General features: G+C 38.8%; 1 protein-coding gene across 1 annotated transcript in view; it reads left to right on the forward strand.

Annotated features, from left to right (window-relative positions):
• arhgef10la (Rho guanine nucleotide exchange factor (GEF) 10-like a) overlaps positions 1–11,046 on the forward strand; it is a gene marked incomplete at its 5' end in the record, with an annotated part of 119,178 nt that extends 108,132 nt beyond the window's left edge. Inside the window, 3 exons of the mRNA XM_079242019.1 lie at positions 1,411–1,582; positions 8,618–8,740; positions 9,285–11,046. Of these exons, the coding sequence (XP_079098145.1) occupies positions 1,411–1,582; positions 8,618–8,740; positions 9,285–9,835 (846 nt within the window). The 3' untranslated portion in view covers positions 9,836–11,046. The remainder of the gene's footprint in view (positions 1–1,410; positions 1,583–8,617; positions 8,741–9,284) is intronic.
• Between the last annotated feature and the right edge of the window lie 1,820 nt (positions 11,047–12,866).

The following is a 12,866-nucleotide window of genomic DNA, read 5'->3' on the forward strand; positions in this document are numbered from 1 at the left end:
GTAGACTAATACCAGATTGTTGGTGGGGGGCAACATTTGTGCCTTGTACTTATCCCTGTATATGACACAGCTCAACTGGCTTTCAGCACATTTAGTCCATATATTTTATGTTAGAAACGGCACAAGCAATACTATAAGGTTCATCAAAAAGTATTATTTCCCTAAAGTTGTATGTTAAGACTAGAACCTTTTCAAGACCTTTTCTAGACTCCCATATTTCCTCCCATATTACCATTGCTATTGTGATTCATTGTTGTAAATTTACCAGATTACCCTCCAAGTGGTTTCAAACATATGGTAAGCAAGATGGCATTTAGCAACAACAGTATGTCAGCCATTGATTAGCTTGAAGCTCCTTTTTAGCACAACCATACTTGATAATGAATAATGTGATAATTGTTCAACACAAACTGTGATTTTTGTCTGCAAATACAACTTTTTTTTTTATTTGAAATTGGTTATTAAAGGTTAAATTAGACTTTTTTAATTATTTATGTATATTTTTTATGGCTGGAAAAACAATGAGATGCATTACATGTGGTTCTCCACGTACAACAGGCACCCACTGCTGGGGAGTCAATTAAAACAGAAACACATCAAAGGCTTCTTTCCTTTCCCCTAATTTCAAACAAAGGAGGGCCCACTGGCAAGGGCACACAAACAGGTGGTAATCCCTGTCTGCTGGTGCTCCTGGGTTGTGGTGGGCGGTGCTTTCGCGTCCTCACTCAGTCACTCTCGCTGACTAATTGCCCAGCTTCATGCAACTTGTGCATTGATAGTGATATGAGTTCCAAGATTATGCCCAAACCAACTCTTGTCACGCCTTAGACCGTAGGGGCTGCATGTGTTGCCATGATAAGGCTCATTGCATTTATTTCAAGCAACTCATTAAGACTATGTGCCTGAAACTGTGACTCCATTGTGCTCTTTAAAGATAGAAGCCAGAGGAATGATGCAAACCATGCTCCATGTGTCAGGGATTCTGTAAATTACAAAATTAAAAGGGGCATTTAGACTTCATTTACAAAAGCACATTTAAAGAGGAAGAACTGAATGTACATTTCATGGGTTCTCCACTGGCCTCATGATGTCAAATTTGAGGCAGCTACCCTGTATTTCCTTAAAATGATGAATAGTGGAGTATATCAGAGTAACAGGAAACTCTTTTAACAGTGTGTTGTGCTCTTCTGTTGTATTAAGATAATGTATTTTCATAATTAATTCATACAAGAAATTATGGTAAAATTGCAGCTGTACTCATTGCAAATTGAGCTAAAGTACAAACTTTAATATGTTATTAAATATATATATATATATATATATATATATATATATATATATATATATATATATATATACATATACATATATATCAATCATTTACTAACTGAATTCTAATTTCTGCTGCAGAAATTTGAAGTCCATCCAGATCCGATGGTCAGTGTTGCACACATGGCATGTGCTGGTGGAGGGGTGTGGATGGCATTCTCAGAGGGTTCCTCCATCCGTCTATTTCATACTGAAACACTGGACCTTCTGCAGGAAATCAACATCTCAACACGTTCTACACTGCTGGACACCGGTACACACACAGCACCATCTTGCATGGAGGTCACCATGTAGAAGGTGATCTCCATGCAGGTCAGTCCCAGTCTTTAGGTGCAATGTACCAAGTGCAATGCATATTACAAAAAAAAAAAAAAAAAAAAAGTGTGTTTGTTTTCCTGCTGATGACTCCATAATTGATGATGACTCCATATAATACAAATACTTAATAGTATCAACAGTATTGTTGCAGTGGTTTAATTTTTTTCTTGGTCATCGGAACATAATGATTTCTTCCTAAGAATATAATATAATATAATATATTCTTGTCTTGTTCAAGTTGCTGCTTGGTACTGGCACCATTGGGACAGACCTGCAAACATATTTGTCTCAGTAATGTGCTTCTGCATTTTTTATTTATTAAAAAAAAAAACCATTCCTTTATAGTAGCTTGCCCAGTTTACTTTTTTCCCATGTACCTCCTTTATAATACTTTTCTTCTTTTTGTCCCACTTTTCCCACATCACTTCTCATCTGCTCTGCTATAAAATCCTCTCACTGCCATTTTATTCATCTCTGCAGTCCATTTAGGATTTCATAGGCAGCACATTATTTCCTGGGTGCCTTTCTTTATAATGGATGAAATATTTATCACCGGGGTGGGTGTTTTCCTGTTTTTTGAGGCAAAATCTATGATAAATATATACCTTTGGAGCATACTTCAAGTTGTTGAATGGTGATACCTACAGCACATGTGACTCATTATCAACATCCTTCATATGGAAATGCAGCATTCGTCATGAAAAAAACATGGTATGAGAAGGTCACAGTGGCCTTAAAGAAATTATATAAATACATCACAAGCAGCAACATCCAGCAGTTAAAAGTAAAACCCTATGCAGAAATAACAGTGCGGAGGTACCAAGTTCACCCCTCATCCAGTAGGGGCTCCAAAACAGAACAAATCCCCATAGACTTCCATGTTAAAAAGGCTAACTTCACAGCAGAAATAAACATGTTTGCAGCCTGGTACAAAAAAATCATTTTAGGTTTATTAGGTCAGCTTTATCTTCATGACCACTCTGGGGGAGTCACATTTTTTTTTATCACCTCCGTTTAAAAGTGATTTAATCTCAATATTTGGCGTAATTCGGGGCGTGTCCTCTTGATTGACAGGTACCCAATATCCCGCTGCAAAAAGGAAGAGTGTAGCAGGCTAACTTAGCTCTATCCAACCTACCTTTGTTAGCTGGTTTGCTCCTGTTGGTGACGATTAGCTTGGTTAACTCTTAGCTACAAACAGGTCGGAGTTCAATAGATGTCAATTATCCATCCCGATGCTCACAGCCCCTATCTCAGCTCTACCGCTTTGCCCATTTTTGTATTTTCCGGGAAAGACAGCACAAATGACGATGCCAAGATGGCAACTGTGGGAACCGGCCGATGAGCTTCAATCTAGCTCTTCAGAAACCTACAGGTGACATTACAGCGGCTTTGTCCACCTTTTATATACAGGCTGTGTACATAAAAGATGGAGTCAATAGCACTCCATCTTATCAGGAGAAAATCTTTTCCTTTGAGAAGTGAGAAAAGAAAAAAAATAACAATACCACATGTGTTGTAAACACAAACCCACTCCCTTTTACACTGAAGTTTCCTATTTTTGCTAGAGAGAAGATATTGAGGCAAACAGACTTGTTCAGCCATGGTATCAGGAGAAAAACAAGTGACCCAGAGGTCATTTTAGTCCAGCACTGGTGCTTTCTTTTTAAAATATGCAACAGATTGAGGGAGGGCAGCTGCCTGGAGGCTTGGCCCTGAGGGAAGTTACAGGGTGTTAAGAAGAAAAAATAAAAAAAAGTTTCTGGGTTCATGTCTTCAGGGTCCACAAAAGAGGAGGATCTTTGACTTAAGTTGTGATTTGTTGAGCTCTCAAGGGAAAGAAGGATCTCCTGACACTCTACAACCACAGATAGAGCACATGAAATTTTGATATTTTCCTTCTGTCACTGGGTCTCTGCTCCCGTTAGGTTTCTCCTTGACTTTTGGTAGGACATACAATAACGATATGCTCCCTAATCCTCTCCCCGTAATGTGATTTATACTCAATGGGGAATTCCAGCTGCAATAAACAACAATGAACTTTGTCTGTCAGGGAAAAACGGCTGATCTCTCCTCCATAATGCTTTTAACATTTCTGTCCTTTGGGTAGAAAAATAATATTGAAAAACCAAGTCTTGAGTGGCACATCAGATGGAAACATTGATCTTTAGAGACATCATCTTTTATTTTGCTCAATACCAGCTCCCTGCAGCTACCTGCACCTGGCAAAGCATGTACATTTCTGCAAAAATTGGAGCTGCAAGTTTTGCCTGAGGGGTAGGTGTACCTCCTTAATCTCAAGTGCCTTTGTCATTATCCTTCTTTATCACTGTTCTAAAGACAAAGCTCGGTGCCCACATCCCCTGACTTAACTTCAGCTTTCATGGTAACCTGAGAGTAGGTGTGCACAAGCATCAATCTCTGATTTAAGCTCCAACCGAAGCACACATAGACTCTCAGGCAATGTGAGCAGGAGGCATTTTGCTGTGAATGTTGTAGGTCTTCATCTAAACGCCTTTACTTTCTTTTAGTTGAAGGTTCCAGAGCTCCACTCTGGTTTCTACTTCCTGTTGCGCTAACAGCAACGGTTTCCTGGTTGGAATGACTCATCTCTGAAACAGCATAATGAATTAATTAAAGACACTGTTGAGCCATTCATGCAAATCATAATCTGAGCATGACACAGACCAAACATGTAAATACAGCTACACGTGCAAATGAGCATTCTCTTAGTTGTGTTCAGATGAGTGTTGCTGTAATTCAATTATGGTTTCTGTGGATATTATGGTAAATGGGTCTATAGATAACTAGGCCACAGTGGAAGCCAAAAGCTCTGGGACCACAGAAGGAATGCAAAAATAAATCCACAGCACACAATGTTTATTTTTTGTTTTTTTTTTACCCCTTTGTTAACTGGAGACAAAGGATGCGCATGTATAATAAGAGTCTGCAATTATCCTCAGCAGTCACTAATGCAGACTAACAAAAACAGGTCTGTGGTAAAATGAGGAAAACTTCACAGCAGAAAATGTAGCTTTTCTCTTGTCACACTCTGTAACAGGATCTAAAAAGTAAACTTCAACCGTAGAGAATCAATAGTTAATCTCATCCTAAGGATTATCAACGCATTCCGAAGGAAAAGAAATTCTCTCTGAATATTTCACTTGTCATTTAAGCAGGGAATATCAGTACCAGTGCCAACTGACTATAACTAGCTGCTTTCCCATAAAGAGCTGGACAAAAAAACTGGGTTTACCTTTACCTGAATAAGATGGACACGGCCCCCCATGTCAAATTTTAAAGCAGTGTGGAGGAAACCCTGAACAACATAAGGACACATCTGTGGCTGCAAAAAGAAGTCAGTTTGTTTAGTCAGTGGGAAAATTACACTGCATCTTTTTCCATCATTTGATACTTTTATGGTTGGTTTATGGTTTTAAAAGTCATTTTGCTTCCTATTATATGTTGAACATGATCTCCATTTAGTAAATTCTGCTCCAGATTTGTATGAAAGAGGCAAAATTGACTCATTGTTTTTTTTTTTAGTTTTTTTTTTTTAAATTGACTCATTGTTATGGTTGGGATCGATAGGCTTGTACATTTTTTATTTTGTTTTATTACTTTAATTTCCGGTTTCAAGTCACTGAGATGGTGAAGACTAAATTGTTGACAATGTCAAGGTAGCGAGGCCTATGTACTTTGTACGCACCTTTGCTAAAATCTGGGGGTAAGGGGTCTGGAATTTGAAGGCTTACCTTTGTTTCTAAATCCCCTCTCTTCTCTTAAGCTTCTCAAACCAGACAATAGCAGGCGGTCATTGCCATGTAATTGCATGTTATCAGCAACTGATAACAGCCTTTGCATGCAAAAAAAAAGGTAGGTGTTTGGCATACAGAGTGATGATGTGCTTAAATCATAGATCTAAAAACATAATTTAACAAAGACCCAGAACATACTTGGAAAAAGCAGGACAATGAGGTTAAAAATACATAGAAACCCACCTATCATGAAGAGAATTGTAACACTAAAATCTAGTCCGATCAGTAAGTTTAGCTGTCACTGATATTTTAAGAGTCGATTTGCAAATCTTAGGGTTCATCTACTAGTAGAGCTGCAATATCATATTCCTAATTATGACTTTGTCAAGTGTAGAGCCACGTGAAAACAGAAGTAGTTGTATTTTCATTATTCAATGAACAATTTGCATTGAACCCTCACAGTGTTTTTCCAGGAAATTGCTGCAATTACCCAGAGGTCACAAACCAAACACTGAATGTTTAATGTGGCTTTTCAGGTTTGGGGAAAGCAGAAGGTTATTAGATGGGTTATAATTTATAAATTGTGCAGCTAGATTTCCCTTCTTGGTATGTTGGAGACCTTCATTTATTATTAGACACACAAAGGGACAACGGAGGATAAAACCAGATGTGTTCATATTTATATGACACTGACCACTCTAGAGGCCAGTTATTGCACATTAAAAGTCTTATGACAGCTGGCAAGCAAGACTTTCTATACTGTTCAGGCATATATTTAAGTGGGATCAACCTGCAGCCCACAGTACTTTGGCAGAACACTTCTAGGGCATAAAGTCAGTGCAAGTATCTGATCATTAAATAAATATTTAAATAACGTCCTCAGCTCAGCCACCTGACCAGCATAGCCCGAATTAATGTCAGCTTGACTTTTAAAACAGTTATTGAGTCTCCGACTTCACATCACACCATAAAAAGAAAGAAAAAAAAAATTGTCACCATGGTTGGGCAAAAGGTGCACGGAAGAGGTTTACAGATTTTAAAGGATATGAGAACAACCTTCCTTGGTTTAAAAACAGCCACCTTGTGGCTGGAACAGTTTGTACAGAGACTGGATCTGGTTTGAAGCTTTCTGTTTGTCTGTTATGATTCATTTGGCACACAGGATGTTGAACCAGCTGTAAGTGGTTGTGGTTCTATCAGTCCTTATGTTCCCCCTCATATTTTTCACACTCACAACAGCTGAATCCTCTGAAAATTTCTGAAGAAAACATATGTGAAAGGTGTACAAAGTGAACAGGAAAGGAGACAGAGTTCTTCCCATATGGGGGCCCAGTACTGCAGAAACCAGTAGTGTGGAAACACACTTCTGTAGCTGCACATACTGTGGTCTATCAGTGCGATGGCCCAACACACAGGAAACATGCTTTGATACCACCTTCATTCTCATGATCTTTTCATGCAGCAGCTCTTGCTGAATTGAATGGAAGGCTGTTGAGAAGTCGAAGAACATTATCCTTTCTGCTGAATAGATCCTCTGTTTAGCTCCTCGTTTGGAGAATTCATCCTCCTTCTGTGGTTGTTTTGCAGTGTAGGCAGTTGTTGCCAGTGCTGGGATTTTCCACCATTGATTTAGGCTTTCTACCATCTAAAGGCATGTGTATTTGCAGATCAGTCAATAGAGAAACTTCTTCTGAAAAACCCTGCGATTGATGTCCTGTCATTGGCTCGTTTTTTTTGTTTTTTGTTTTTTTTTAAGCTTGGGAATTGCGCCGGGAGGAGGTGAGGCGTCCTCTCAGACCACTTGGTTTTCTGTGATGTTTGTCCAATGATGACAAATTATTTCCTACCCCAGCTTTGATGTTTTTCCATTTGACAGCCTTCATGTTGAAACTGTCAGCTTTGTCTTATGAGACAAACTCGTCATCTATTTAGTGTCGAAATGTAAAGTAACATGGAAGGAGACGTGTTGAAACAATGAAAACACAAAATGCATAAGTAATATTTAATTATAATAACAATTTACATGAGCTCATAACCCTCGGTATTTTTTATTCTTCCTCATGATTAGATGTTTTTCCCTTTATGTTTGGCTCTTAGTAATCATAAGCTTCTACATCATTTTGACACGTTTCCACATGAGTCTACAAAAGGTCAGAAGTTCATGGAGCTGCTTGTCTGTAAAAATAAATAAAAACAGTTTAAAAGATATGCGGATGACGATAAAATTAATGAGAATGTCCTCATAACCTGCATTTCTATGAATTTCCGGTTGACTCTTCCTCTGATTAACAGCTGAACATGTTGCATCTTCAGGGTTCAGTGTGTTGAATTCCAGATAGAAATCCTGGGGTGAAGGTGAACTTGTGAAGAGATATAAGTACTAGAGAAAAATATCTGCGATGTAAACCACCTGGTTTAACCTGTTTTTTTTCTTTTGTTTTTTTTCATTTTGTTTTATTTTCACATCTAAAACCATTGTGTAATAAAATGTCATCCTTCTTTTTCTAAGCCTTCTGGCTACACCATTCTGGATCATTCTCAGGCTCTCAGTTAATGTTTGAGGGAGACAGGTGAAGAGACAATGTTTCAGAGGTGTACAAAAGTCATCTCAGCTGCTTTGCCTAAAGTCCAACCTACTACTACTTTACAGATGTCCAGTTGGTCTTCGAGAAGTTTTTTTTTTGGTCTATTTATTGTCAAAGAACAAAGAATTACTCCAAGCTGTTGATACACCGCATTGTCTTTTGAGTTGTTATGACTTAGAAGAAGCATGAAGTGGTAACTAGTGCTTATGTCAGTTTTCATCCCCAAAATAACATCTGTACAGTAGCAAGTCAAAACTTTGAAGCTCCGTATTTCAGAAGCACTCAGATCTCAGACAAAAAGTGCAATGCCAAGATCACAGAGTCTTGTTTCCTCTGTTGTGCCTCTATGAGTGTTCTCTTTCAACTGGGTCAGCAGCAAGTAGACAGATCCAACTTTTGATAATCTGACATTACAGAGACCTTAGCGAATGTGCTGTAAAACCTCTCGTCGGTCAAAAATAAATAGACAGCACACATTTAACGGTGTATTTATTTTATTGTTGTCTTGCACAAACATTATAAAACTTCAGCGAGGAGTTAGCTGTTGGAGTTCTGAGCTGTTTTATTTACTGACAATAGCAAGCACAGCAAAACTTAATTTTCTGTCCATGTTTTTCTATATTGCAGGTCAAAAGAGTATGCGGGTCACAAGTCTTCTGATTTGCCAAGGGCTGTTATGGGTGGGCACCGCCCAGGGCTTAATTGTCACTCTTCCAGTTCCTAAATTGGAGGGCATCCCGAAAATAACAGGTATGACTTAAGAGCATCCTGAGAAGTGGAAAAGAAAAGAAAGAAAATGATTTGGCTCTGCCATTTATTGAAGTCTCACTTCACATTTTTCATATGACTCTGCAAACATTCTCTTGCAGGCAACTCACAAATCATATTGAGTATATATTCTTGCAGCATAATTTAAAAAATGCCTGGCAGTGTTTTGTTTATCATGCCAAGTGAATGGGGTCATTAGTTTTCCACTTGCACCCCCCTCCCCTCCATTTTTGCGTCCACCTTATTGCGAGCTTGTTTATTGAATAATATGTAAATGCTGCACAAACTGCGGCTGGCATTATTGCTTTACTAGTTGCAGAATTATGATAAATAAATACAGTTATCTGCTGATGACATATGATGCAGAGCAAGTCATTTTCAGTTTATGCTCTTTCACTTGCAGCTTGCATAACATTCTTATTAAACTGAAGTGATTGGAAGTCACTTGGCTGCAGTCTTCTACAGAAACACTCTCTGTTGGGTCTTTAGAAGGTATTTAAATAGTATGTTTTCCTGCTTGCTACAGGAAAGGGAATGATCTCTTTAAACGCTCATTGTGGACCAGTGGACTTCCTTGTGGCAACCACCAGCACTCTGTCTCCTGAGTTGCTTAAGAGGGATTCTGTTGGGGACGGCCCAGACTCTGCCTGCGGAGGCGAGGACCGCAGTGACACCTCATCTCAGGAGTCCCTTCAACAGTCCGGCTCCTGCAAAGGAGAGGAAAAAGGCAAAGGACGTGGCGTCTTGCTGCAGTACAAGCTGCGCTCCACATCGGGACTACCTGGACGACCATTGACAGCTCAGGGCGATGAGGTATCAAACTCCTCCCTGGAGTCTTTGGAGCACAGCTTGGAGGATGGATCAATCTACGAACTTAGTGACGACCCAGACATGTGGGTTCGAGGACGGCCCTGTGAGAGGGACGGGACGCGCAGGGACAGGGTGATCTCTGCAGCAGTTATATCTGGAGGAAAGGGCTTTCGCAGACTGAAAGAAAGAGCCGCCACAGGTACAAGGACAAGCGGAGACTGTTTAGAAAATATCCTCATGGTATGGCAGCTCCCACTGACAGTGTGATGGGGGGGAAATATATGGCAAGGCACAATGTATTTATAGACGTCTGCCCAGTTTAGCCTTGAATCACCGGCTCCATAAATTCAAAAGATTTGACTACATGATGAGGAAGTGCTGCCACTGCTGCAGAGCTTGGTGTTATATCGTTTAGCCTGTGGAAAAAGTAAGCTAAGACCCACTGTTTATGACAGGCACGGTCAGTCCAAATGGATGCCTTGAATATTCCAAATTGTGTGTCATCATCTCCCCAGCACTGGCAGAGGTCGCCTCAGATTAGTTCCATGTCATTATTCTGATTTGTTTCCTCTTCCTGCCTTAGTTAATACTGATATGCCTCACTTTAACCTCATCAAAGTGCATGTGCTCTTGCACATTTTTATTACGCAAAGGACTGTGAGCAACCCATGGACAGCAGGCCTTTGAAAGGATGCCTTTGTTAAATGTGTCATTGTCTGTGGAGTCAAAAATCGGTGTCTTCTTTCTGATCCTGTGGGAGAGATCACATCTGTGTGAAGCAGAAAAAATTTTAAAAAAAAGGACAACCCCTGGCATCACAAAGTAGATTAGCAACATCATTTCATTGGCCCTATCTGCCTTTTTCATCCCATGAAATGTGAATGTACGATTACTAGTGTGTCCAAAAGTTAAGTCTGTGTTCTCTTTAATAAAGGAAGAAATTTAGTCCAACATTTTTATCTTGTTGCAACATTTACTAAATTATTTTCTTTTACAAAATAGTGTTGCTTTCAAAACTTGTCATGTCTTTTTTTTTTTATTGATGCAAGTTCATACAGACCGGCTGCAAAAACCACTAAAAAAACCCAGTTGATTTTATTTGCACTTTAAAGTTTCTTTTATTATTCCAAATGCATTTGATCAATGAGACTCATCAGTGCTAGACTTGAGTGTCCTATCTTTCCTAAGTACTGTAAATGTCAGATTTGTCCATCATTATTTACTGTCATCTGTCAGCTAGATGTAACAAATGTGCACACGGGCTCGTTAAAACTCAACCCACATTAGCTGGAAAGCCGGCTCGCACATCAAAAGCTAGATTTGAACGAGTGATGAAATAAAGGAGCTGTAGCCATCTTGGCTGCTGTTGGCCCTGTAATAACAGTCGGGAACCTACTTTAAAAAGACAGCGATGAGCACAGTTACCATTAATTTTCAAAATCATGGCAAATAATTCTGATTTAAGGCGTTTTATCAGCTGCACTCATGGAAAAAAAAAGTCTTATCAATGAGTAGATATATTACATAATCTTATCTTTAACTTGATAGACATTTAGAAGCAAAAATGTGACATGCATTGTAATGATGAACTTTCTTTTTTCAAACTCATAAAAAGACCTTGGATGTACCCAACAACTGCACAGTTATTGCATCAAAGATGGTATACGAGACACTCAGAGGCGCAGTGTGGAACTTTAGAACAGTTGTTCTTTGAACATGTCTTACTTGTGAGTTATGTTAGCAGTAAGAGGTTTATGTACACAAACTATGTACCCCAGCATCACATTAAATCTAAAGACACACACTCTGCATGTTTCAGTATGTAGACACAGTAGGTAGTGACAGCATAAGCATTTAATAAAACAGCTTTGTGCATTTTCCATAAACAAAATTGAGTCTTATTTTATGTGAATGTTGACGATGCAGATAGGAAATATGGAAGAATTCACTCCAGGACTTTGTGATCATGTGGCACCTACTGCAAACCTCAGGCCACCAAGGCACTCCAATGTCTTGATGAGTACATGTGTGCATACTCTGCTTATTTTGCTTAATAAAGTGCATGTACTTGGTTTTTTTAATAAACATGAATAACATTTTTTTTAAATCTAGGCTTCTAACATATTTGCTAGTTGCATTGATGAGTGAATAACTGAGCCTCATTGATGCCATCTCAAATAATGATCTTGTATGACTCCCAGGCACAATCCATGCAAAACCAGAAGATACTGCACTACCAGCTGATTCAGTCTTAAAATGCAAAAAAAATAATTATCCTCTTTCATACAAAGCATTGCAACTTCATTGCTTGATTTTTATTTTTTTTTTGTTAATATTATTTTTGGACTAGAAGGCAGCAGTTATTTGTAAATTTGTACTTTATTTTCATCTTTTATTTGCAATATTTACACTACAAGTTAAATGCTTTGGTCTTGCACAGAGACGTCACCATAGAAGATGACTGATGATGATATAGACCTCCCTTAAAGTTTTCAGGAGTCACCCTGCACAACCTGTGTACTGAACAAATAATACGTACGTTGGTGCATTCTCCTGTCAGGTTCTCACATTTGTTAGCTTATCTCCAACCAATGCATTGTAACAACATGCTTTTTTTTTTCTAAATTTCAATTAATTGTAAATTTGCTGGACAAATTTTCATGGTGTCTGTCAGAAACGATGGTGAGACCTGTAAGACAAAGGACAGAGACATGAAATTACAAACCCAAATTAAAATGAAAGCAGTGATGCTACTTTGTGTGTCCAAGTGTGTAAGCTTAATGTTTCATTTAATGTTGGTACAGCGTTGCTATGTGACATGTCTAAACATTGTCTAATGTGCATATACTTAATTAAAAACATCTAACATGAGGTCGAGCTTCCTTTTTTTTTTTTTTTTTTTAACTTTTTGAAAAGTTTTATAACAAAAAAATAAAGAATGAAAAAGAAGCTGCGTAAAATTAGGTTTTGAAGATTTATCTTCGACAGTTTTATGCTAATGATGTTTTACTTGCTATTTATTATTGCTGTTGTGTGCTGGGGGGGCAACGCTAAAAAGAGGGACACTCAGAGGCTGGACAGGCTCATAAGGAAAGCAGGCTCTGTGGTTGGACTCGGCCTGGACTCTGTGGAAAAGGTGGTGGAGCAGAGGACGCTCTCTAAGATCAGGGCAATCCTCTCCAATCAGAGCCACCCCCTATATCTTGTCTTCTCTCGGCAGAGGAGCTCTGTTAGCTCCAGGTTTCTCTCATTGGGCTGCTCCACTGATAGACTAAAAAACTCTTTCATCCCTCGTGCC

This window comes from Telmatherina bonti (genome assembly GCF_933228915.1).
Source record: "Telmatherina bonti genome assembly, chromosome: 6".
Classification (NCBI taxonomy): Eukaryota; Metazoa; Chordata; class Actinopteri; order Atheriniformes; family Telmatherinidae; genus Telmatherina; species Telmatherina bonti.